General features: G+C 38.3%; 1 protein-coding gene across 5 annotated transcripts in view; it reads left to right on the plus strand.

The window, feature by feature from the left end:
- MDFIC (MyoD family inhibitor domain containing) overlaps positions 1-25964 on the plus strand; it is a 98531-nt gene that overhangs the window by 10567 nt on the left and 62000 nt on the right. For 4 of the 5 annotated variants that reach the window (XM_065883814.1, XM_065883813.1, XM_065883817.1 and 1 more), the window contains exon 3: positions 11827-11949. The exons of the other annotated variant lie outside the window; for it this stretch is intronic. In XM_065883814.1, the coding sequence (XP_065739886.1) occupies positions 11827-11949 (123 nt within the window). The remainder of the gene's footprint in view (positions 1-11826; positions 11950-25964) is intronic. 5 annotated transcript variants of the gene reach the window in all.

Genomic DNA, 25964 nt, shown 5'->3' on the forward strand with positions numbered 1-25964 from the left:
AGAGAGCTAAAAGTGATTCCGTGGATACCATCGACCAATATACAGACTACAGTTGGAGAAATAGGCGGGGACTGAAGAGAAGTGGTGATGAATTTTGGGAAATATTAAGTTAATTGCTAAAGATATAGTCGTGTAGAGTTGAAACTCCAAATCTACAGGTCAGGGCAGGAATCAGGGTGAAGGTAATGGATCTACAAGTTATCCTCCTGGAGGTGACTGGAACTGCGATAGTTAATGAGATTGCAGAGGTTGTAAAACCAAAATGGGTTGGTGGTCTTAAAGGAGAATTTAAAGTAGGCAGTGCCCCAAAGAGATGGTCCAGAAGGTCAGAGGCTGTGTTGGTGAATTAAATGAGAGGCTCCAGGTTTTGTCCTGTAGGAGAATTACCAGAGAGGAAGTATCCCCTGACTTCTAACTCATATCCGTCATTCTGAAGTCCGAGAAATCAATTTCAATATACTGCAAATTCTCTTATTATTTGTGGCTTCACCACTATTTGAAATGCTCTTCTCCATCCTCTCTCATTTATTTCAAGATCAGGCTCAAATCATAGCTTTCAAATGCCTTGACAAATTAAACAACTTCCTTTGGTTCACTTTTGACTTCCATTGGCCTTCCTTCTTGTAACAGTGCCAAATAAGGGTTTATTCCTTAACCAGAGAGATTGGGGCAGAAAGTGTTCTTGATAAAATCACTCAGTTTAACTGAGAGGTAACAGAAAAGTTTTAAAAATTGTGGCACTTAGAATAATGATGATGCTAAAAAAACTAAAGATGGGTGTGTACCCTTGTTTTAAAAAAGGGGAAGAAGGTAATATCCTCAGTTCCTTTTTATATTGTAGCAGGGTTAATTGACTGCTGAGTAGGGGAACTGCTATAGATATGGGATCTCTGGATTTCAACAGTCAGTAAGGCAAATTCTTTCATGATAGCTTTTTAGATAAGAGTAAGAAGACTATCGTGCTTATAAAATTGGATAGAATATGGAAGAGGGAAGATTAGGTTTTGATTGCAAAAAGCAAAATATGATGAATCAGTGAAAACTGTAAGTAGATTTTAGACAATTGTGGAGAAGTCTTTGAATAATTAAGGTGTCCTAAGTTGAAGTAAGCTGTCTTCTGAGGCTGTTTCCCTATCCCTGGAAGTATTCATGCCTACTCTCCTTGGCTTATTCCTGGCAATGCTGAATGTTGATTGTTTTTAACTGAGTTCATGTTTTCAGGTTGGGCTAAGAGATCTTTATGAGCCCATGTCACTCCAAATTCCATGAGCCTATGAGAGTTTGGCTCTTAATATGAGTATATTTGCTGGTAGAAAGAACACAATTGAACTTGTATCTGAGGAGGCAGGAGTCAGGGTTCAGTTATCCTGAAAATACATTTTTAGGATGAGGAACTTTAGATTTAGATGTAAGAGTTGCAGGAGATTAAGATAACTGAGATAATGTGTCCTGGTCCCCTGCACCACCCTGCCTTTATCTAACCTCCGCACTACTTTTTTTACAATGGAAAGTGTCTACTTCTTTCTCCCCCCATTTATTTAGAGCCCAGATTATTGAGAGATTATTTGCAATACTGCTGCATTTTGCACCTATTCATTTGCGTATCTGTATTCAACTGCATATCCATGTAATTTTTTTGTAATTGTTTTCCCCTTTGCTGTGTATAAAACCTGCTGTTCTCTACCCACCCCCAACCTGTAAACTAGTTGAGTCAATGTCATTTTTCTCATTCTTTTGAATCGAAACACACCATAAGCTGCTAAACGCATAAGAAGCCCTTTGAAGGAGTGAATTTAGATTTTGCTCAGAATCTTATTATTTTTCAAAGTAATGGTAATAACGATTAGTTGATTAAATTGATTTAAGCATTTAATTCATTCAACAAACATAGTATATCTGATTATATAATAACTTATAAAATTACAAAATTTTGTGCATATGCTCATTCATCTGTTAAAAATGCTTTGGTTATCTTAAAATGTTGATTTGGACAATGAGATTTTAATCTGTGTTAGAACATTAGGCTAAGCAGGTAGGCTTTGCAGTGTTTCTTAAAGGTCATTAAGCTTGAGGGATTTTTTTTTTTTTTTTTCTTTTTTTTGGATCAGTGAAGAAGTAGAATTCCAGAGCCTCAGGTCTTCCTGAAAGCTGCCTTATCTTTGGTTTTTAAAGGTTACATTTGGGAAGCATTTGTAGATTTCCACATTGTTCTTGGCCTCTGGGAAATAGAGACCCAGATTTTTTTTTTTTTTTTTTTACTTTTCCCAGACATTTTAGTCTCAGATTCCTTGAGATTTCATAATCTGGAGTACACATAGATGATCTGAAATAATGCTGGTATTTGAATGGAAGAGTAAAAATGAAATGGTTTAAAGTTTACAGATAAAGGAGGTATGAATATAGATTGCATAGCAGTAAGAATATACATATTATGTAGATTATAAATGATTTATCATAGATTAAAATCAAATATTTAATTGAAGTAGATCTAACATGCAACAGTCCCAAATTTTAAGCATGAAGAAAGCTGCTAGTGCTCCTTTCTATAAGAACTGAGTGAATTATATACTGATTAAGTTTTATGAGGTTTTATAAGGATATCTGCCAAGGACCAGCATTTATATTAGTTCTTCGCAAAGTAAGCATATAAAGTACGGATAACAGGTAGACCAACGTACTTGATGATTGGCTCGTGCATTTACACCTACCTCTGCCTAGTTCAAAAGAACATTTGAGGTAACTTATAAGAGTACTTTTTTTTTTTTTTTTTTTTTTTTTTTTGCGGTACGCGGGCCTCTCACTGTTGTGGCCTCTCCCGTTGCGGAGCACAGGCTCCGGACGCGCAGGCTGAGCAGCCATGGCTCACGGGCCCAGCCGCTCCGCGGCATGCGGCATCCTCCCGGACCGGGTCACGAACCCGCGTCCCCTGCATCTGTAGGCGGACTCTCAACCACTGTGCCACCAGGGAAGCCCATAAGAGTACATTTTTAAAAAGAGATTCAAACAGAATAATAGGAAGTATGGTAGCCCAGGAGATCCAAACCTGAGGGAAAATAGAAATGTACAGGTATAACTGTAGGGTCCAACCCGGTTACTCAATTTTGTCTGCAAATTTGAGGCAAAAAGAAAACATTTGTCCCTCATATGATTTTCATTGTCCATAAGGAAAAAAAAATAACATATAGCTTCTCAGAGGAAGGAATAGTTTTCCTTATATTCAGTCTGGAAACAGATTTCTAGCACAGTTTCTTACATAGGGATTACTGAATAGATAGATACTGTCCTCAACCGTATCCCTAAGGTTTTAAAAAGGTGCTTATTGTAATGACACTTAATGTAATACTAATAGCAAGTGTGAATGAGCCCTTATTGTATACCAGACACTCTGCTTTCCCGGCATGGTTCCGTTTATTTCCGCATCCACCTTCTGATGTAGGTACTGGTGTTATTCCCATTTTAAAGATTAAGAATCTGACAAAGGTTACGTAATTTGCTCAGGACTCACATAGTTAGTGGTGGACCCAGGCACTCTGATTTCAGATCCTGTGCTCTTAACCATTTCTCCAGCAAAAAGTACAGTTTAAGGATAGTATTTCTGTCTCAGAGAACCTAATGAGAGTCTTTATTTATCAGGAAGGATTCAAATATCTGGACTTTTAGGTGACAATATTGTCTCTATTTCTTGGAAAACCATGGCATGAACAGTATTGTACATGTTTTAAAAGTTCATTCGTAACTTTGACAAGCTCATTTCATCCTCATACGACATTACTAAATTCTTGTTACTCTTATTTGTTAAAACCATTTAACTATTGAGATAATAAATGTGCTTGACGACAAACTGTTGGTAAAAAAAAATCCCTCATCAATAGTTTGAATGATTGTCTTATAGGAGTAAGTTTAAGTTTATTATTTCTACCTACAGTGGGCAGAACTAGAACTAGTTAAAGATCACCTGTCAGTGTATTTATGCTCAAAATAAAGAACAACTTACTACTGAATCAAACTGACGAAGAATAGAATATGTTCCTTTATGGGATATCATTCCTTGGAATTGCGGAGAAAGACTTAGTATTGCAGGGGGCTTTCTATCCTGGGAGGGATATGAAATTAGCTGAGCTGCAAGATCCTTTCCAACTCTGCATTTCATCATTCTATTTCCAATTGAATATCTATTTCTGAGACTTACTCTGTAGTCTCATCAGTAAAATTGAGCTAACGTTTTCTTTATTGTATGGTTGATGGGTTCTGAAGATCAAATAAATATTATATATTAAAGTCCTTTGAAAATTGCTAATACTGTAATTATAATAATTCATTAATTCTTTCAACAAAAGGAAGCATTTTTTCTTTCCTTTTTTTCTTATTTAATGACTACGTACCAGCTGAGTGGCTCTTATATGGCACATATAATATTTTACATGTATTATTATCCAATTGACTTACTTTTAATACATTTAGATTTTTCTCTCTTTTTAACCACCATTCACTTATTTTATTCCCCAACTGCCTGAGAGAAGTAAAACTCGCAAAGCTTTAAATTTAGATAATGCCAACTAGGTAAAATATTATACAACTTTAAATCAAATGGAAATTCTGTTTACCTGAATCTGTCTCATTATCCTTTAGCAAGAAAAATCAAGATTGGAGACAGATTGCTTCTCACCATCATGCCCTTCTTTAGAAAAATAGCAAAAAATAAAGAGTATTGATCCTGTAAGATAGACAGTCATTTCTGAGTAGGACATATTATAGTTAAATTGATCCTTTAGAACTATTACTTTTTTCCTTTGACTCTTTGGCGTAATTCATGCTCATCATTTTCTTTGAAAATTAACTCAAATCCAGTGCTTTACAGAGGGTTTTCTAGGTTTTTCTCCACTTCATTCTAAACACCCTACAGTGTGTATATGAAGCTTTGGCTCTGTTGTTTAGACTTGCGCAGACTCAGATTTACAGATTTTTAGAGCCAAAAAAGTTCTCTGCAACCATCCAGCTCAGTGCCTTCATTTCTGGATAAAGAGAATGAGACCCAGCCCCAGTTACAAAGCTGGTCAGTTTCTGAGCCAGAATTATGACCCAGGGCAGTTTTCATTCGCTTCTGTTTTGTAGTTGCTTGATTGTTTTGTGTATATGTTTGGTCTTCCCAGCAAGAGGATTCGTTGTCAGGGACCAAGCTTTTTTCCCCTTATCCAAAGATTCTTCCGCATTGCCCCTGTTCAGTGGAGGCACAAGAGAATGCTGGGAAGCTAGCCTTTTGGTAGCAGATGCCAGTGGTATATGACTATCCTTTGTTCTAGTGCTATTTTTAAGCTGTCTGCAATTTTTGTATTAATATTGAAAACATATTTCTTATATGTTTATCTATTAGTGGGACTGTTTAATGTTATATGTAATTCAGGTTTTGTATTCTTAGAGTTGTCCTGACACAGAGACAGGACTAAATACCTCTGTATTAATTACTGATTAGATAAAATTGTACTTTCTGATAACTTGGAATACTGTGACAAAGGGGATGAGAAGCAAGGTCTGTGTCTCAGTGTTCGATGGGTTCTTCTAAGTTTTCTGTAAGTTGTATAGTACAGAAGAGCTTACCTAGCACAGTGCCCCTCAAACCTGGCCATATATGATGATGACACCCCCCTCCCCGCATACCACCTGAATTGGGACCCCTGAGGTTGGGACTTGTGTATCTTTATGTTTAAAGTGCTCTGTGGTAGAGAACCATTGGCGTGGAAGAACAGCATCATTGAGATAAGGTCCCCTGTTAAGAGAAAGTTGCTAAGTTGGGAAGGAGTGCTTATATATATATAGTTGGGGAAGAATGGATGTGTATATAGAAACCTTGTAGAAAGATACAGGTTGATTTTTTGCATCATTGAAATTACTTGATTGCTCTTGGGATATGTCTTTTGGGCCCACATAGCAGTTGAATTGCAACTACAAACCTTCATAAAGCCAGAAAGGAATTAACTAAATAAGGACTATGGCTTCTGCTGCTGCAATTCAGAAGTGATAGACAGTCTACACTGATAACAGAAATCTGTTATTAGAAATTGCTATTTTGTCATCTTAATGAGTAGTGGCTAACCCAAACCTATTGAAAGTTGTAGTAAGATTGGTTCTGTGGCTGGACATCATGGGGCCCATTTTACAGTTATCTATCAATTAAATCTCACTCTCATTGCATTTATTCAATATTAGATATAACTGCACACCATTTATGAGGCTTCCATATTGGTATTCCATTAAATATTAAAGAGATGTTAATAAAATAAAAATAGATATGTTAGGAAATCACAGAACAGCCAAGTGGTCACAGAAGTTTATAAAAGTGGTGAATTAGCAAGTCAATTTAAACTTGGAGTTTTTTCTGAGCCTTGCTTTGGGCTGGGTTCTATGGATTATAGCAAAAGCCTGAGACCAACTTTTTTTTTTTTTTTTTTTTATTTTATTTACTTTTTTGTACAGCAGGTTCTTATTAGTTATCCATTTTATACATATTAGTGTATATATGTCAATCCCAGTCTCCCAATTCATCCCACCACCACCACCACTTTCCCCCCGTGATGTCCATACGTTTGTTCTCTGCATCTCTGTTGCTCTTTCTGCCCTGTAAACTGGTTCATCTGTACCATTTTTCTAGGTTCCACATATATGTGTTAATATACGACGTGTGTTTTTCTCTTTCTGACTTACCTCACTCTGTATGACAGTCTCTAGATCCATCCACGTCTCTACAGATGACCCAATTTCGTTCCTTTTTATGGCTGAGTAATATTCCATTGTATATATGTACCACATCTTCTTTATCCATTCATCTGTTGATGGGCATTTAGGTTGCTTCCATGACCTGGCTATTGTAAATAGTGCTGCAATGAACATTGGGCTGCATGTGCCTTTTTGAATTATGTTTTTTTCTGGGTATATGCCCAGTAGTGGGATTGCTGGGTCGTATGGTAGTTCTATTTGTAGTTTTTTAAGGAACCTCCATGCTGTTCTCCATAGTGGCTGTAACAATTTACATTCCCACCAGCAGTGCAAGAGAGTTCCCTTTTCTCCACACCCTCTCCAGCATTTATTGTTTCTAGATTTTTTGATGATGGCCATTCTGACCGGTGTGAGATGATACCTCATTGTAGTTTTGATTTGCATTTCTCTAATGATTAATCATGTTGAGCATCCTTTCATGTCTTTGTTGGCAACCTGTATATCTTTTTCGGAGAAATGTGTTTAGGTCTTCTGCCCATTTTTGGATTGGGTTGTTTGTTTTTTTAATATTGAGCTGCATGAGCTGTTTATATATTTTGGAGATTAATCCTTTGTCCGTTGATTCGTTTGCAAATATTTTCACCCATTCTGAGGGTTGTCTTTTTGTCTTGTTTGTAGTTTCCTTTGCTTTGCGAAAGCTTTTAAGCTTCATTAGGTCCCATTTGTTTATTTTTGTTTTTATTTCCATTACTCTAATAGGTGGATCAAAAAAGATCTTGCTGTGATTTATGTCAAAGAGTGTTCTTCTTATGTTTTCCTCTAAGAGTTTTATTGTGTCCAGTCTTACATTTAGGTCTTTAATCCATTTTGAGTTTATCTTTATTTATGGTGTCAGGGAGTGTTCTAATTTCATTCTTTTACATATAGCTGTCCAGGTTTCCCAGCACCACTTATCGAAGAGACTGTCTTTTCTCCTTTGTATATCCTTAGCTCTGTTGTCATAGATTAGTTGACCATAGGTGCGTGGGTTTATCTCTGGACTTTCTAGCCCGTTCCATTGATCTGTATTTCTGTTTTTGTGCCAGTACCATTTGTCTTGATTACTGTAGCTTTGTAGTATACTCTGAAGTCAGGGAGTCTGATTCTTCCAGCTCCGTTTTTTCCCCTCAAGACTGCTTTGGCTATTCAAGGTCTTTTGTGTCTCCTTACAAATTTTAAGATTTTTTTTTCTAGTTCTGTGAAAAATGCCATTGGTAATTTGATAGGGATTGCATTGAATCTGTAGATTCCTTTGGGTAGTGTAGTCATTTTCACAATATTGACTCTTCCAATCCAAGAACATGGTATATCTCTCCATCTGTTGGTATCATCTTTAATTTCTTTCATCAGTGTCTTATAGTTTTCTGCATACAGGTCTTTTGTCTCCCTACGTAGGTTTATTCCTAGGTGTTTTATTCTTTTTGTTGCAGTGGTAAATGGGAGTGTTTCCTTAGTTTCTCTTTCAGATTTTTCATCATTAGTGTATAGGAATGCAAGAGATTTCAGTGCATTAATTTTGTATCCTGCAACTTTAGCAAATTCATTGATTAGCTCTAGCAGTTTTCTGGTGGCATCTTTAGGATTCTCTATGTATAGTATCATGTCATCTGCAAGCAGTGACAATTTTACTACTTCTTTTCTGATTTGGATTCCTTTTATTTCTTTTTCTTCTCTGATTGCCATGGCTAGGACTTCCAAAACTATGTTGAATAATAGTGGTGAGAGTGGACATCCTTGTCTTTTTCCTGATCTTAAAGGAAATGGTTTCAGTTTTTCACCATTGAGAATGATGTTGGCTGTGGGTTTGTCGTATATGGCCTTTATTATGTTGAGGTAGGTTCCCTCTATGCCCACTTTCTGGAGAATTTTTATCATCAATGGGTGTTGAATATTGTCAGAAGCTTTCTCTGCATCTATTGAGACGGTCATATGGTTTTTCTTCTTCAATTTGTTAATACAGTGTATCACATTGATTGATTTGCGTATTTTGAAGAATCCTCGCATCCCTGGGATAAATCCCACTTGATCATGGTGTATAATCCTTTTAATGTGTTGTTGGATTCTGTTTGCTAGTATTTTGTTGAGGATTTTTGCATCTATATTCATCAGTGATATTGGTCTGTACTTTTCTTTTTTTGCAGTGTCTTTGTCTGGTTTTGGTATCAGGGTGATGGTGGCCTCGTAGAATGAATTTGGGAGTGTTCCTTCCTCTGCAATTTTTTGGAAGAGGTTGAGAAGGATAGGTGTTAACTCTTCTCTAAATGTTTGATAGAAATCACCTGTGAAGCCATCTGGTTCTGGACTTTTGTTTGTTGGAAGATTTTTAATCACAGTTTCAATTTCTTGTGATTGGTCAGACTAACTTTTGAGCTAAGACATTTAGTTTTCAAAGGAGGCAAAGTTGGATAGACTGATGATTGTGATTTAATAGTAGTTACATATTTATAATTTCTTGAATATAATGAGACAGAGGATGATAATTTTTCTTTTCTTTTTCAACTTGAGGACTCCTGGGATCATCTAATTCTAGAATTTCACAGATAAGGAAACTTCAAAAAAAATGTGATAACTGTCTCTTAATAAGTATTCAGAGCAGGAAGAACTTTATTTTCCTCTTAGTAGTGGGTCACTACTAAGTTATGTGTGTATGGATCACATGGCATTTTCCTTTAGTCAATGGAGAGTTGAGGGGGTCTGTGTTTTAGCACTTGAATATTGGACATGATTCAAATGTGAGTCAAGTGTGTCTAGAGGCTTTATTCATACCTATTTTCTTTTAGTCAGCAATGCTTCATAATACCCTGGTTTCATGAATTAATTTTAATGGAATTAAACTTGAACAGCTCAAAATTATATAATTAATTTTATTCAGCTACAATTAGAGTTACTAATTGAATCAAGCCTACTAGCATGACACCTGGCGGCAGTCAGCTACATGACAGTAGCAGCAAGTATGTAGGACTCTGCGGTGAGAGAGTTCCTGTGTACTAGTGAGTTGGTAGAAAAATCTTTTCTGTTGATCATCTCAGAAAGGCCTTGGGTTGACTGTAGCAGTGGAAAGATTTCTAGAGTTGTTTAAAAAAGTCAAGATTTTAATTGAAAGTAACACATCTCAGGAAGATTACATTTTCTCTAGGATAATGCTGAGTAAATGTTACATAAATCTAGAACATATTGGTTTAGCATGCTTCTAATTTATATTTTACTGCTATCTGAATATGGTTTTGCTTTCTAAAAATACTTAGCATTGAAGACCCTATTTTTTTCAGAAATCTTAGCCTCTGGACTTATTCCTGAGTGTCCGGGCATTTTCATGTGTTGAAATGTGTTTTATTGCAGAACTTTTCAATTGTGAAATCCCCATGGTACATGAGAAATTTCTGCATATGCAGAAATTTTTCCTTCCACTGGAAACGTTACTACAGTTGACTAACAACTTCTGTTTGAATCTCTTTCCTTTCCTTGCTTCCATGGCTTGACATTATCTAGTTTTTCTTCCTTCTCTGACTCCTTTCTAATTGTACAGACCCCCCTTGACAGTCTTCTTTTAATATACTCATTCTTTTGGTGAGTGTATTCATTTGAATGGCTTCAGCAATCAGATTTAGGAAGGTGACTGTTTCTTGCTATATGTTATTTGTGTCTTGCAGATTCAAATGTTCAACACTAAACTCATCCACTAGACTGTAAACTCCATGAAGGCCTGGGCTGTGTCTCGTAACTGATTGTATCCCCACTGCATAGTACGATGCCCAGACATCTACCATGTACAAATATATATTTTTAAAATTATTCTCCTGGTCTCTAGGTTTTTCCAGTCAACTCCAGACTAAGAGAACTCAGTCAGCTCCAATCCCATCTTCTCTGATAATCTGTGAATCCTCTAGTTATTTTCTCCCAATTACCTCCTTTCCCATTTTTTATCCAGTTGTCGAAACTCTCATCAACTTCTACCTGGACTGTGCTAAGTTTCCCTTTTAGTTTCCCTTACTCTGCTCTCCCTCTTAGATGCATCCATACTCCAGTGATTCTCAAGTATGTAAGTATAGTAGAATCACCTAAGCCCCCTTCCCCCAAATTAAATTAGAATTTTAGGTCATGGGGCCCAGGAATCTTTTTTAAAAAGTCCCCTGAGTGAGTTAAAGTACAGTCAGGATAGAGAACCACTGGTGTGTACAAGTTCATTAATCTTTCTTATGTGTGGCTTTGATTAGACAATTCATAAAGATTCAGTGGCTACTATCACTTATTTATTTCACTTTGAAATAAGGTCCAGATTTTTCACCTTGATATTCAATTATGCATAGCATGTCCCTGTTCAAACCTTTACCATCTTATTTCCTAATATCCCTCTTTAAGTACTTCACAGTGCAGAAAGTTGGAACTTTTGCCCAGGTGTCTGCTTTTTGAGTTAACCCATGCTGTTTTTCCACCTGGAATGGCCTTTCTCCCATCTCTACTTTGAGAATTCCTTCTGATCTTAAAGACCATCCAACATGCACCATTTTCTATAGCACCTTTCTTGAGCTTTCAATACTGATGAGTTTCTTTTTCTTCCTTTGAACCTTTTTTTTAGTGCTCTAGACCTCTTATAATGTTAATTGTACCTTATGTTACAGCCTGCTTTTTGCCTGAGTTATGTTCCTAATAAGACATTACTTTTCCTTACTTCTTGGCTTCCCCCTTGAGAACCCATAAACCCACATATAAATCTCTCATCTTCTTTGATGCTTTCCCTGCCACCCCTGCCCTCTGCATGTATGGACTCACTTCGATCCTTGATGTACCCGTTCCACATTTTTCTATTATGGCAGATCATTTGCTGTTTCAACGACTTCTTTACAATAATCTTAACATAATTTTTACAGTAAAATCTTCACTGCTAGCCATATAGTAGGTGCTCAATAAAGCTCTGCTATTGAGTCAATAACATATGCAACAGTTACTAGAGATACTGCTCCCATTTCTTTAAATTATGGCAGATTTAGAAGCATTTTTTAAAAAATCTATAAAATGAAAAGATAGAGAAAAATATGTAACATTTAATGATAATAAATATATATTTTTTTTTTTTAGAAAAATGTGATAAAGAAAATAATGAGAGAGATATAACTCAAGCCACTGATAGCTGCTTCACACATGGAGAGATGCAAGACCAGTCCATTTGGGGAAATTGTTCAGATGACAAACTCATCAGAAGTAAGTATTTTTGGAGAAAACTGGAGTGCTTTGGGGACATGACTATGATAATATGCTCTCAGTTAATCGTCTGATATAATTCTGCTAGAAATCTGTAAATCAACAGAGTTCATCTGAAAGTGTTTTTCATGAGTCTTTTAAAATGCAGCGCTAAAAGTAGGGTATAAATAATACTGTCAGCTTTCATCCCATCTTTAAAAAGGAAGAATTGACCTATACATTTTGGACTCCATCCTCAGAGAGACTTAAACAAAACTTAATACCTTCTTGAGCAGTGACTAAGTAGAAGTCAGACAGTTCGAAGTATAAATAGACTGTGAAACTAAAAAGATAAAGACGGAGGTAAAGGACGATGAGTAGTGCTTTGGTAATGCCGTGCGGTCCTTGTTCTTCTGGCCAAATGATTCCAACCTGTTTTTTACAGTTAACACTTTTATCACTACTTGGCTTCTTTTTATTCTCTTTCTCTTCTTAAAATTGCTCTGTAGAATATATAAGAAGCTTTGGTTTAGTTTTGTTTTACTCTGGGAATACACTGAAATGTCAGTATCTTTTGAGTGCTATTCAGAATGCCTGTCAATGTCAGGTTTTACTTGTTCTGGTCGCTAAATTCCCCCAGGTGGATTCAAGATGAATTTGCCATATAATGAACAATTTTCTGTAGTGAATGTGTAAGTAGAAAGAACACTACTGTACCACACCTGGAAGGGCATAGGAGTACTACATCTTTTGAAATTCTCATTCATGGTAACAGAATTATCGTGTCACTTCTCAGTTTTCCGGAGTAGACAGAGGAGAAGTTTTATTCTGGGAATCAAGCGTTGTTTTACTTTATTTTTTTTAAATTTAATTCTTCACTTCAGACAACTTCATAATACAGACCCTTTTTCGTGTTACATGTTACATTTACTTTGAATCTTGGAATATTGCCTTTCCTCTCTAGAATGCCCAGTATCTGTCCTTAACTGAAACCAAACAGAAAAAAAGCAGGTAGAAGGAAAAAGCCAACTTTGTAGAAAACAAAAAATAACAATAGAAACAGTACTGAAGGAGACTTCAAGTTTTCAAACAAAAGTTCTAAAAGTGAGTGTGTTTTAGCTTAATTTTAGAACCATTTTGGTTTTTTACACCTTTCTATTTGGGAAGGGAATAGAAAGGAAATGAAACTCAGAAATTTGTGAGGAGCGAGATTTATATAGCTTTCTCCAAAGAATCAAATAAACATTATTTCAAGTAAACATTTATCGCTGAAACATATATTGGTTGTCCTCTATCCAAATATTGACTCTACTGTTGTGAAACTTAAGGTTTTGTGAGATACTGGCATATTTTATCTATGATTTCCCAAACAACCAGAGAGTTAGAGCGAGAAGGGGTCTTACAGACAATTTTAACTTCATCTTTTGGGAGGCATAATTGTTTGCTCTTTTTTTTTTTTTTCCCATAGTCACAGAATTTTAAGTGTGTGTGTTTCATTTAATTGATTTATTCCCCTAATCTCCCTTCCCAGGGCCCACACTAGGAAAACGTGAGTAAGAACTCTTAGGACAAAACCCAACATATAAGTACTGTTGTGTAAGGATGTGGCAAGTCATATTAACATGTTAAAACTTTTTTGTGCTATTTGATGAAGCTCATTTTAGTTGCAGAATTCATACCATTAAAGGGAATGGATTTAAAATGAACTCCTCTCTCTATTGTCTATACTGGTTACATGGACAATGATAAAAAGAAAATATTGTAAAGTGCATGAAATTCTTTATTGAGATGACGATGCAGCCTGTACCATGGGGCAGTGGAGTATTTGGGAACAACTGTCTAGTTGCCTACTAGAAGGAATGCACTGAAGGAATGCAGAGAGAGAGCTTTATGGCCCCCTCTGAGAGGGCTGCTGGGAAAACTGACAGATGAATGGATATTGAAAGATAATGGCCAAAGACAGTATTGTTCTCTGGCCCAAAACATGTTGCCAAGAATTTCCAGATATTTGTGGGTGACTTTGGACTGTGAATTCTGATGACAGAGTTCAAAAACTACATTTTTGTTATTTTCCTGGTCATACTTTTCTAGACAAAGGCTACTCTGTTGGGTCTACAGAAAAGTTTGATATCTCGATTTGCTGGGATGGAGCATTGTATGTCATCTTTAAAACCGATTTAAGTCTGGATAGCATTTGCAAGTTTGATAATCTAATAGCTTCTGCTGTTCCAACTCCCAGATACTAAACTCTACAAACCTAGCCTGACTTTCCATCTTTGGCTTTCCCCATTGAGTCGCTGGCCATCTCTGTGTCATTTAACATCTGTCTGTCTTAACCCTGCAGTTAGGGAGATGCTTCAGCATCTAGCCCATTTTGGGGGCCCAGTGAGTCTTTTGTAATAACAATAGGCCCTGGAAAGAAGGCGGTGGCTCAGAGCTGCATGGGGGAGGAGGGGAACATCTGTGGTGAGTCAGGACTGGGCTGGCTCCTGTGCCAGAGTCCTGTGTGGCTCCCTGAGCACCGTGGAAGAGGCGGACAGCCTGCTCTCATGGAATTGATTTTAGTTTCCCACTGTAGTGCGAGGTTGGCTGGATGGAGGCATCATCAGAAAAATGAGGCCGGCTAGGGTGTGGGAACATTTTCAAATGTGCAGCCCTCTCTTTTTCCAAGCTTCCATGGGACAGTTCAGCTGCATAAGCAAGAAGTGAAGGGGAGTGACTGTTTAATGAGACGTTTTTCTTATCTGTTCTTGAGAGTGGTGAGTGAGGGCTGGCCGCTAATGTCTCTGTTGTCCCAGATGCCTGCTGCCTTCTTTGTTAGATGTTTAAGGCATAATTTATAGGGGACTGTTAGCTGTCAGTGTGATGAGGCTGTTTTTACTTTTCTGAGAATAACCGGGCTCTGGAAAGTCAAGGGAGTGGCTGCTTTGGAAATCGTATTCTAATTAAAGGGTGTATTCTCAGACCTCATAAACGAGATCCAAGCTGAGAATAATTTCCAAATTATTCTGTGAACTTTAACCCTGACCTCAGTGGACCACCCACTTGTGGCTCAAAGTTGGTGCAGGCTCTACACAGGCCTTCCAGCTTCGTGTGCCTTCTCCGGTCCGTCTAGAAAACATCACAGGTGGCAGACCTGAGGTATTATGCTCTCAGGGCTTAGATTTCAAATTGGTTGCCCTTGAGTTGCTGGCTTATTAGAATCCTTTCTGGAAGTTATAAATAAAGGAGAAGAAATCCATATGGAATCGAACATTTCAAATAAATAGGCCATATACAATCTGGTCAGGGAATGTGCATTGTGATTCTCTTTCTTATGAAATTTAAATGAAAAAGATGATTCCAACCACTTAAATTTGTTTTTAAAAAAATCTAAATCAAATCAGTAAAGAATTAAAAACATAAGGAGGTTTTGTGAGGAAATTTTATAATTGGAAAGGGTTTTTTTTACTGTATAAATTTTTATCTTTTATACAGTTTAAAAGTCATTCGTATTTGGAGAAAATATTTTGGTGTATAATTTAATTTCTGGAATGGGGCTTACATTTTAGAATTTGTAAGGGTATCTTTCTATGGTTAAGACTGGCTTTTCCCCTCAGATTAGCATATATGGGACAGTATAGAATTTGGAGCTATGCCTTGTTTTACTAATCGTTAGTCCTCTGACTTAGTGGAATAAATGTTGCAGTGAGTGACTTCCTCAATTAATATTGAGTTTTCTATTTAACCCATGATATGCATAAACTGATACCAGGCAATAGGCAACATTTCATGTTTTAATTAGGCTAGAAAAGGAACAGAAGTAACATTTCATCTCAGTCTTTGGGGGGGATTTCTGAGGTAGGAAGGAGTGTGTCTGTGTGTGTGTGTGTGTGTGTGTGTGTTACTGTGCTTATACTCATAGGCATGAGTAAATTTTCCTTTAATTTAGGTCAAATTCTACTATTCTAATTATTTCCTATGGAGAGAGAGCTTACGTTTTTCTTTGTTCTTCTTTCTAAAATGCCTCAGGTCTCTCTCTCAGTTTTTTCTAGGTCTTTCTGAAAATTCTTACTACTTAACTTTATCCTTGGACATTGTTTTTTTACATAAACGCCTCCTAATTCTAAATGTCATTACTTCACCCTAGAAATTTTCCTTAGCTTCTCTTCTGAAATAAATTTCCCATTAAATGAAACTATTTTGCTCAGCCAGTTCTCTCCTTTGTGATTTTGTAGAATTCCCATGATCTGAAGCAAAGTTAGAATGCTCTACTTAAATGGTAATCCCCATTCTGTTTAACCCATTTATTCATTTTGAAGAGGTTTTAGCTCTCATAATAGTAAGCACTTAATTGGTAGTAGAACGCGAGCCCTCGTTCTCTAATTCACACTCACCTCTTCTTGATGGGGCTGGTGCATCATGCTTTTTCACTCATGCTTCTACTTGAGACCCTCTTGGCGTCCTCTGAGTTTCCTCTCAACAGGCTCTGTTGTTAGGAGCTCTATCGTTTCTTTTACTCGCCTTTGCCAACTTATTGCTGATCACTCCTTAATGAATACCATTTCGTCACATTAGGGAATGCTTCCTCTATCTAAAATACTGAAAGAAAGGCAGAGCCTACTCAGGTGTACTATTTATATACTTAGAGCATTTCTCACTTTGACTATAGGGAGAGAACACTGAGAGGTCAGGATTTAAATGTTTTCAGCGGCTCTCATGTTTTAATGCTCATCTCAGTAAGCAGTATTTGGTTTTCTTTAGAATTCACTTTATATAAAAGAGGCCATAAACAAGCACCCCACCCCCTCTCCCCCCAGGTAAGTACCACCCAGTAGGACTGGGAGATGTGGCTTTCCTGCTGTGTTTCTTAGGTAATCTGGTAGTCTTTCCCTGATATCAATACTTCATGCTCGTTCATCTGGGAGTAAGTCATGGTGACGTCTATCTTGCTTAGTGTCTAGTCCTCTATTTGTCTCTCAGAAAAATTCTCTTTTTTAATATGCTGACCAAGTGGTGATGTAGCTACAGTTCGGCTGCTTTACTTGTTGCTGTAGACAGGAATTAACCATCAATCGATGTAAAACCCAACTCATGGTTTGATTTTAGGGTTGGGTGGATAACCAGTAGCCATTTCGGATGGCTCCCCGTATTTAACACGTTGGTAAACGATAGCCATTAGGCTGTGTTCGATCTAGAATGGAGCTCAAGTTCCCTGACGCACTTTTTCCTCGTGGTGCGTGCGTTACCCGGTGCTCATCTGGGTTCTGCCCCAAAAGCTAGGGAGAACCATTGTCCGTGTTTTGTTTTCAGCATCTTAGATTCAGGGACCGGGAGACCAATGAAAGCTGACTGCCAGGGTTCAGACCTTGGATGCATTATTAGTACTGGTGTTGAGCAAGTTCCCTAAACTCTATGAGATCAAATTGCTCATTTTTAGAACGGAGGTACTAATTCTGTATACCTCATTGTGTTATTTTAAAGGTTATACAGGAAAACGCATCGTATGCTTAATTAGCACAGAGCTAAATGGGTAAACATTCAAGTGAATTTATCATTTTTTATTATGATTATTCTTGGGCCCAAGTATCAGTTATAAGGCTTTTTATTTATTTTTTTCTCTCTGTGTTTCCAATGGGTTACACGTCCAGACATCCTGGGTACAGAGGCCAGGTCTTTCTGAGACCATTGATATTTACGTCCATAACAGTAGCCAGCGTAGTGGCTGCTACATGGTTTATGATTAATAAATGCTTGATTACTTAAGTGTATTGAATTAATGAGAGGAGGGCAGAGATTCCTGGTTCATTCATGTCAAGTTCCATATGGAACTTCCAAGTTCCATAGATACTCTAATGATGTGAAGCTATCAAGTCCTAAGTTTGACCGCTGTTCACTGTTAAGGCTCTTCTGAAGCGTTTTCAGTGAACTGTGGCAGTGCTCTGGATAACGTTTATTGTCTGCCTAGGTGGGTAGGGATGACGCTTTATGTAGGGCCTTTTTTGGTCCCCTATTCCTTACTTTTCTTGCCTACCTACAAGAAAAAAAGTTTGAGACTACTTTAGTTCCCTTCCTTCCTTCTTTATCCTTCCTTCCCTTGCTTTCTCCCTACCTCCCCACTCTCCTCCCTTCTCTCCCTCCTTTCTTCTTATATCTTTCGCTGCCTTTCTAAGTTAGTTTTTATGTTTTGTATTCTATAAAATACAATATTTTTATTATTCTTATTATTCCTATTAATATTATCATGTAATCTATTACTTTACCTTTCATCTTTATCAAATACCATGACTCATTCAATTGCCAATCTATATCCTACTACACTTTCATTAAAGATTTTCAGATATTCCTAGAATCTTTTGCTCTTTACTGGGGGAGATGAGATGGTATTGAAGTAGAAGTGGTGGATGAGGGCTCAGTGAGGGAGCCAGATTTATTCCTTTCCCATTTGGGAGTTCTTTGAGCCTCAGGGAGGAGCTGAGGCCTGGGAACTCGCTTAGAGACCACCCTGAAAATGCTAACCACTGAAGAAATAAATAACCTTTAATGATCAAGACCATAAATACTGTGGTCTAGATAATTTTAGTTCTCAAACCTCAAACTTCCTGGATCTGAACACTGTGAATTTACTCATAGATTATTATTTGTAGAGCATGTTACTATAATGAACTTTCAGGATTAGGAATCAAAATATAACTTTGAAAACTGAATAAAAAATCAGTTACATAACGATGGAGTGCTAATAGTGTGCCGACATTGTGTTGTGTTGGACACAGTGATGAATAATACAGGTGCGGTCTCCACATCCAGAATCTGCAGTCTGGTGGAAGAGACGTACAGTTCATCTTGAAATGATAGTGTGTGCTTTGAATGCTGTGATGGGTGCAGGCAGCTGTGTGTTCACATTTCAGAAACACAAATACTCAGGTAGGGGAGAGTCCAAGAGGGCTTTCCAGAGGAAGTGGTGTCTGTTTTGACACCTGAAGGAGCTGGCCAACTCAAGCAGAGCAGGGGACGGAGTGGAGCCAGAGTGTTCCAGGCCCAAAGAACAGTACACCCACAGGTCTAGAGGCAAGAGAGAACCTCAAGAGCCAGCTTGAGGAGAGTTGGAGAAGTTTTGTGTAAGCTGGGATGTAAGATGTGAGATGAGGGGTGGAAAGATGGAGGGAAAGAATCTGTTAATAAGCGTTGAGGGAAGATGGAAGGTATTGAAGGGAGAAGTGACTTCAATTTATATTTTAGTTTGGCTATATTTTAGGATGATTGCTTTTGCAATAGTTAGAAAATAAATAAGAATGGGAAGGACTGAAGGCATTAGGAGATCAACTGAGCCTGTTGTGTTAATCCAACTGAGAAAAGAAGGTGGCTTGGACTGGGGTAGTGGCAGGTGGGTTTGCAAGAAGTAGATGGATTCAGCTTTTTATAGGGTACAATCAATCAGTAAGACCTCTGGGGAAAGGGAATGGCAGGTGCTGGGAAGGAGGCCAAGGTTTTTATTTTGGACAAATGATAGTTGTGATGAAAGGACAGTGGGGCAAAGGAGTTAAGGACATTGTCCAACTAGAGCTTGAAGTGATGGGCTGTGAATGGCAGATGGGTAGGGAAAGAAGTGAAGACAGGAAGGATCTTACAGATAAGAAAGAAAAACCAGTGATCCTAATGAATCCCTAAAGATTTCTGGTTTTTTTAAAGAAACTAAACAAAAGAGGTATAGATGCAGTAGGTGAATGGGATAAGTGGAAAGAGAAGATGGATTATGAGAATGGGAAATAGGAATTTAAGACTTCTGAGGTGGAACAATCCCAGGTGAGGACAAGGACCGAAGTGTGGTCCTGAGGATGCGATGGAAATAGCTTTCCCTAAACCCAGAGTACTTGATTGGGAAGAGGTTTTGGAAGCTTCATAAAAATTGCCGTATTTGGGGGCTTCCCTGGTGGCGCAGTGGTTGAGAGTACACCTGCCGATGCAGGGGACACGGGTTCGTGCCCCGGTCCGGGAAGATCCCACATGCCGCGGAGCGGCTGGGCCCGTGAGCCATGGCCGCTGAGCCTGCGCGTCCGGAGCCTGTGCTCCGCAACGGGAGAGGCCGCAACAGTGAGAGGCCCGCGTACCGCAAAAAAACAAAAACAAAACCAAAAAATTGCCGTATTTGGCAGGTGGGGAAACAGAAATGCAGATGTTTCCTCCAAGCAACATGGCAAAGCTGGGGCTTCATCTATGTTTTTCTTGCATCTCAATCTCTTGAATTCCTCACCAAACCTTGGTGGCTAAGAAGAAGGCAGCCAGTTTCCATGGTTCTTGAGAACTTGTCTCTGGGTCTTCGCTGCTTTGTGCTAAGGTCAGTCACCTGCTGTAGATCAGAGAGATAGTAGTTTGATATCCTCTAAGCTGAGGACCCTGAAATGAGCAAAGAATAATACACATGGTTTGAAGCTGCTGGTTTTCTTTACTGGAAGGTTCTAAAGGATCTTCTCCATCTAGTCCAGTAGACATACAAAATAGGGACTTAAAAAAAGATTAATATCGATCAGTGTACGTATCAAAGTATAAGTGTGTATTTATTTTTTTCTTCATGGAAGATGTCTCCTCACAATAGTCAGCTCTAGGGAGTAATGTGAAATTGAGTGAGGACATACGGGTGAAGAAGACTTCCATTTAATATTCTGTATGCTATCTTCTGCACTGTATTTTTTCCCCCATGAGGGGAATTATTTTATTGTATTAAAAGCAATAATATTTGAAAAAGAAAATTCTCCCATATAGCAAAAATTGCTCAGGGTGAGGGCCTAGCTTCCCAAAGCTGCATTAGAGCCCAGTTACCTGTAGGAAAGGCTCAGGTCACAGGTAAGCCAGGAGATTCCGCTTCCTTCAGGTTCTGCAGAAGGCAGGACCAGCTATATCATTTTGGAGGTGGAGAGCAGTGTAAGATGAGAATGCGGGGCCCCTTGTTGAAAACTTACGAATTTCACCGTGGCAACAGCAGAGCGTTAAACCAAGTTCAGTGCTCCTTTTAAACTTGGGGCTCAAGTGGTCTTGCACGGGTCACGTGCCTATGAAGCTGGGCCTGGCTGGAGCCTTGAGAGAGCGGGGATTTAGTTCTGGTAAGCAAAAAAGGTATACTTTGTGCACATTTTATAATTTTTTTTAGTATGTTCCTGAAATTCAAGAACGAAGGAGTTTTTCTGGGCTTGTCAAATCAGTTGCTATGTTGTTAGTCACAAGCATGAGTGACTTGTGACGATAGCTATGTGAAACAGCTGCCACGCGGCAAGCTCTCAAAGGGAGACAGTGGCTCCCAGCTCTTATCCAGCCACAGAAGGGGTGAGATCTGCTTCCAGCTTTACCTAGGCTCAGTACTGAGAGGGAGGGGCTGCATCGGATTGAGGAGCATTGGTGGAATTCCCTCTCCACTCCTTTCAGGAGTTCCATTGCCCTTCAGCTTAGCGCAGCTGAGAGTCAATACTGTGACTTGTCCTGTGCTTCTTTCAAGGAGTCCTTCAGGACTTGGTGGTAAATCCGAGCTCCATGGTTCTCCACCGGAAGCTGGATTCTTCCCAGGTCCCTGGGTTCTGTAGCAAGAGACACAAAAGTCAGGGAAATCTCTTTTTAAACCCTCAGATGCTGGTTTAGAGGGTGAAATTGCATTAAGTGAACCAGAGAAGAGAGTGGGTGGAGAAATTCGTTCTGCTTTGGCATATTATATTTAATTAAATACATTTTCCATGGTTCTTGAGAACTTGGATTGGGAGATTTAAGATTCCCACAGTCTCGAATTGTCACAAATATTGATTCATGCTGGTGTGATCATAATAAGACCGTACGTCTCATCTTTGGATGCTGCCCGTACATTACTTGTCTTTATGAAAAAGATATTCACCTGTCTTCTATGTAGAGGCCTGTCTTTGCAGGTTATCTTCTCCATATTCCTTCAACATTACCAAGGTGCCGTCCTGATCACAAAGGTGAGTGATAACGTAGGTTTCAGCGGTGACAACAACACGCCTAGTGAACGGTGTGAGCGTGTGTAATTAACATTGTCTTACTAGTCCTCTGAGTTAGGCTTCTCATTGCACTTCTCCCATATCCAGTAAGCTTTTTAAAGTCTTACCAAATAGCTAAGAATATGAAAATTTACTACTGGGAATGTAAAATTAAGCCCATATTCTTACATATTTAGGACTTCAATATTTTTCACTTTAGCCAATTTAAGAGGGTTGACTTTAGGTCTGCCTTCTTTTGCAGGAAACAGAGCAAAAGGCGTTCGGTATTTTTTATTTAGATACGCATGACTTGCCTTTTAATTTTTTAAACAAAAGATTCCTTTTTAATTTATTAAATTTCAAAGATTATACATATAATATATATATAAATATACATATGAATCTGTTTTTATAGAGGGTTGAATAATACTTTTGCCATGAAGTCCAAATCTGTTTGGACTAATTCAAGGCAGGGTGAACAATTAATTTCAGGCTACAAAATCTTCTCATCATTTCTACTTTAAATTTGAGCCTAGTTGCCAATCTGGTACCTGGAAAGTTGATGTGAAGGGGTGTTGGTAGTACATTAGTTTCCTGTTAACATTGCCAGTGAAATGGCAGAACCATAGTCAGTCGTTGTGTGAACCGGTGTTGGGTGTAATATAGCTGTGACTCTATTCATGCCGTCAGCTCCACCTTCTAGCATAATCAATTTTACGTTTAACTAGCATCTTGTGTGTCCTCTAAGTCAAGGCTTCCCAGTGTTTGACTGATACAGAGCTTCTTTTAATTTCTTTGAAATCACATCAATTCTTGCCTCCTTTAACTCTAAAGACTTTATGTCTCTTTCACTTTAGCCACCTTACAAATATGGACACACCTTGGACCTTGCCATCAATGAGATCTGCTCTATTCTACGATTTTGAAATCAGAAATTAACTTTCTCATTTCTTCCTGCACTTTACCTTAATAATAATTATGCCTAATCTGCTAACTATGTTCTTTTCCCCCATAGTATCTCATCTCCTCCTTCACTTCACCTACCATTTTTTCATGGCCATCTGGGACCTGCAAATGATCCTTCATTATCCCCTAAATTCTACAACCTTATGCTGTATCTGCCAAGCTTACACTGAAACTAAAGTCGCCGACCATACCATCAGGCTTTTCACTTCACATTCCAAGGGCTGTGGATCATAGACCAAAAATGTTGTGTAGCAGATGGAGCAGCTCTGGTATAAATACGTGGTCTCTAATCTCAATTAAGGCATCTCTGCTAGTACTAGAGGTACAATTTCTGGTTGATTTCCACTTGTGGTCCATTCTTGCCTTTTTATTTTATGACATTTTTTAATAAGGACTCAGATTATGTTCTAATTCCTTCATCACGGAGACATGATGTTATGTCCTATTTAAACACCACCTCCTGGTATTCAAAGCCTGTTCTGGTCTGTATAGCTGATACCTTATCTTTCTTGATCTATGTTATGGAAGGGTTAAATACAACTAAAATAGGCTTCTTATAGGTCACTTTTCTCGGTCCAGTGGCCTCTTCTCAGTCCTCATTTTTTCTGTAAAATTTGATAGGACGTTTCCTTCTTGAAATTCTTTCTCCTCCTGCTACTCTTGCCCCTCTTTCTGCCTCTGTAGCTATAACTGGCTTCCTTTCAGTCCCTCGGATGCCCTGAGTCCCTTTCTGTCTCTGGGCTTTTGCATTCCAGATCTCACCCCAGGCTTAATTGTCCCTTCCAAAGAGAGGCTTTCCCAGACCTCTCAATCTAAAATGGGTTTCCCTATTTCTCATAGCACCTTTTCCTTCCTAGCCCTTGTCACAGTTTGTAATTGATTTTTGCTATTACATGTCTGATATCTGCTGGCTTTACGTTGCACTCCTAGCAATCAGCATTACTCTAGGACCACGAGAAACTTTCAGTAAACTATATTGGATGAATGACTGTGGGAATAAAATAAATTTTACTTTGTCCTCCACTACTTCCTTTCATGAACTTTTCCCTTAGTTAAAATGTGTTCCTTGCTCTTCCCTCTACCTGTATTTTCCTTCTCCCAAGCTTCACTTGCGTTACCTGTCTTTCCACATCTCCAGCCAGACATCTGTGATTTCTCCCTCATTTGGAACTGCAGAGTATTTATCTTCATCTCTCCTAAAGGACTCATCAATTTCAAAGTTGTAGTGCACGTGTGGATGGCCCTCTTCCCTGTCACGAGCTGAAGGCTCCTTAAAGGCAGTATCGGCATCTCATTCAGTTTTGCATCCCTCGCAGTGTCTAGCCCAGGGCCATGCATGAGAGCTTGTTCCCAATACGTACATGTTAATTGTTGAATAAATGAAAATTGGTACCTTTTGACTGCACTTAGCTTCTCTGTAGGAGTCTGACGGCTTTGAATTGGTTAAGCTGTAGTAATTTGTCTTAAAATGTGGACTGACTTTCTTTGCTTCTCTTAAGGAGCTAATTTTCCGTCTACAGTTCATGCATATCAAAGAATGCTTTTTATTAGTTATATTAACAATGTTATTACTTAGAGCGTTTTATAGCTAATGAAATTTTTCATATTGATGATCTAACTTGGCCTACCAGCAACTTTATCAGGCAGGTGGGATAAATATTATTATCCATAGATGTGACTGAGCTCAGAAAAGTCAAGCAGTGTGCCTAGGGCTGCACAGCTAATATCCCGATTACCTAGCGGTGATTCTCACGTGGGGGGTGGAGCAGAGGAAAGGGTAAGGACTTTGTGCTGTTTGTGGTCCCCTAGAGAATGCATTAAAGTCACAGGCGGAGATGACAGTTTTCCCAAATTATAAGCATATTCCAAGCTGAAAGTTCTAATCCATTTCCTAGTTGGGATTTATTGCCGTTCTACCACTATGAGTGATATGACTGCATCCTGCCTTTGTCTTAGGTCAGAAACAAAGTTGGGAAAATTACAATCATACTCCTTTGGAATGTCATCTTTGTTGTGATAAATTCAAGACAATTCCTGGGCTTAATATATACTTGATATCTTAGAAAAAAAGGCTTCTTTACTTTTCGGAACTATTTACTCATTGCTTCCATGAGAACTTGTTCTCATTTCAGGAGATGGGCAAAGAATCTTGGCATCTGCCATTCTTTTTGTGGTATGAAGATAGGCATTTTCCTTCTGCAACAAAAAGAGATCTTAATAATGGAAGCTGAAGATCTGGGGGATGGGGATGGGCAGGAGTTTGATTCTATAGTCATACCCCTTTGTGCAAAGCACTTGTTCTCATCTCTTCACATTAGCTTAAAAACAGGCCCCACCCCAGACCAATGACCTCAGAATCATTTAGGAGTAGGGTCTAGGCAATCTTAATTATTAAAAGCTCCCCAGTTAGTTCTGAGGTACAGCTCAGACTTAGGACTCATAAAGTTTTTAATCAAATATGTTGCCCTACAACAAATAAGCTTGTATGATAAGCTGAAAACTAGTTTTTTATTTGAACATTTAAAGACTTTTTTTTTTTTTTTTAAAGTGGTTCCTTAATAGTTGTGACCATAAGACCCAGAGGAACTGATGGATATGGCCGCCTACTGGGGAGAGTCCAGGTGCTGGCTACCTGTCTTAGCCCTTTGGGGAAGTTGTTTTCTCAAGAGATGTTTACATTGTTGAGAATGTGCGTTTCTTTTAATTTTGCTATGTAGCACTTTAAGTTTTATTACATTGGTAAAGAACGACTATAATTTGTACCCCTAGCCTTGTTCAATGAAAAGACTTGAAAATCTAAAATTTGATGTGACTATAAGGAATTATGGTGTATCTTAGGATCTTGGCATTTATAAAGTCAAAATCGAAGTTTGTTACGTAAGTCAAGTGTTTCAAGTATGAAAACGCTTTTGCCTGTTTTTTTTCTGAAGAATTACAAACGCTTGCTTCTTTCATCTGCTTTAGACACTATGTTCCAAACTAGAGTAAGCTGTCTCTTTCAGTTAAAAATTTCTGGAATAAGCAGGCTTCCAAACACTGTATCTAAGTGTCTTATAGATATATGGGAAAGAATATCTCCCTAACTATTAAAGCTAGAGTTTGTTCTTAGAGTAA

Source organism: Phocoena phocoena, chromosome 9, assembly GCF_963924675.1.
Source record: "Phocoena phocoena chromosome 9, mPhoPho1.1, whole genome shotgun sequence".
Taxonomy (NCBI): Eukaryota; Metazoa; Chordata; class Mammalia; order Artiodactyla; family Phocoenidae; genus Phocoena; species Phocoena phocoena.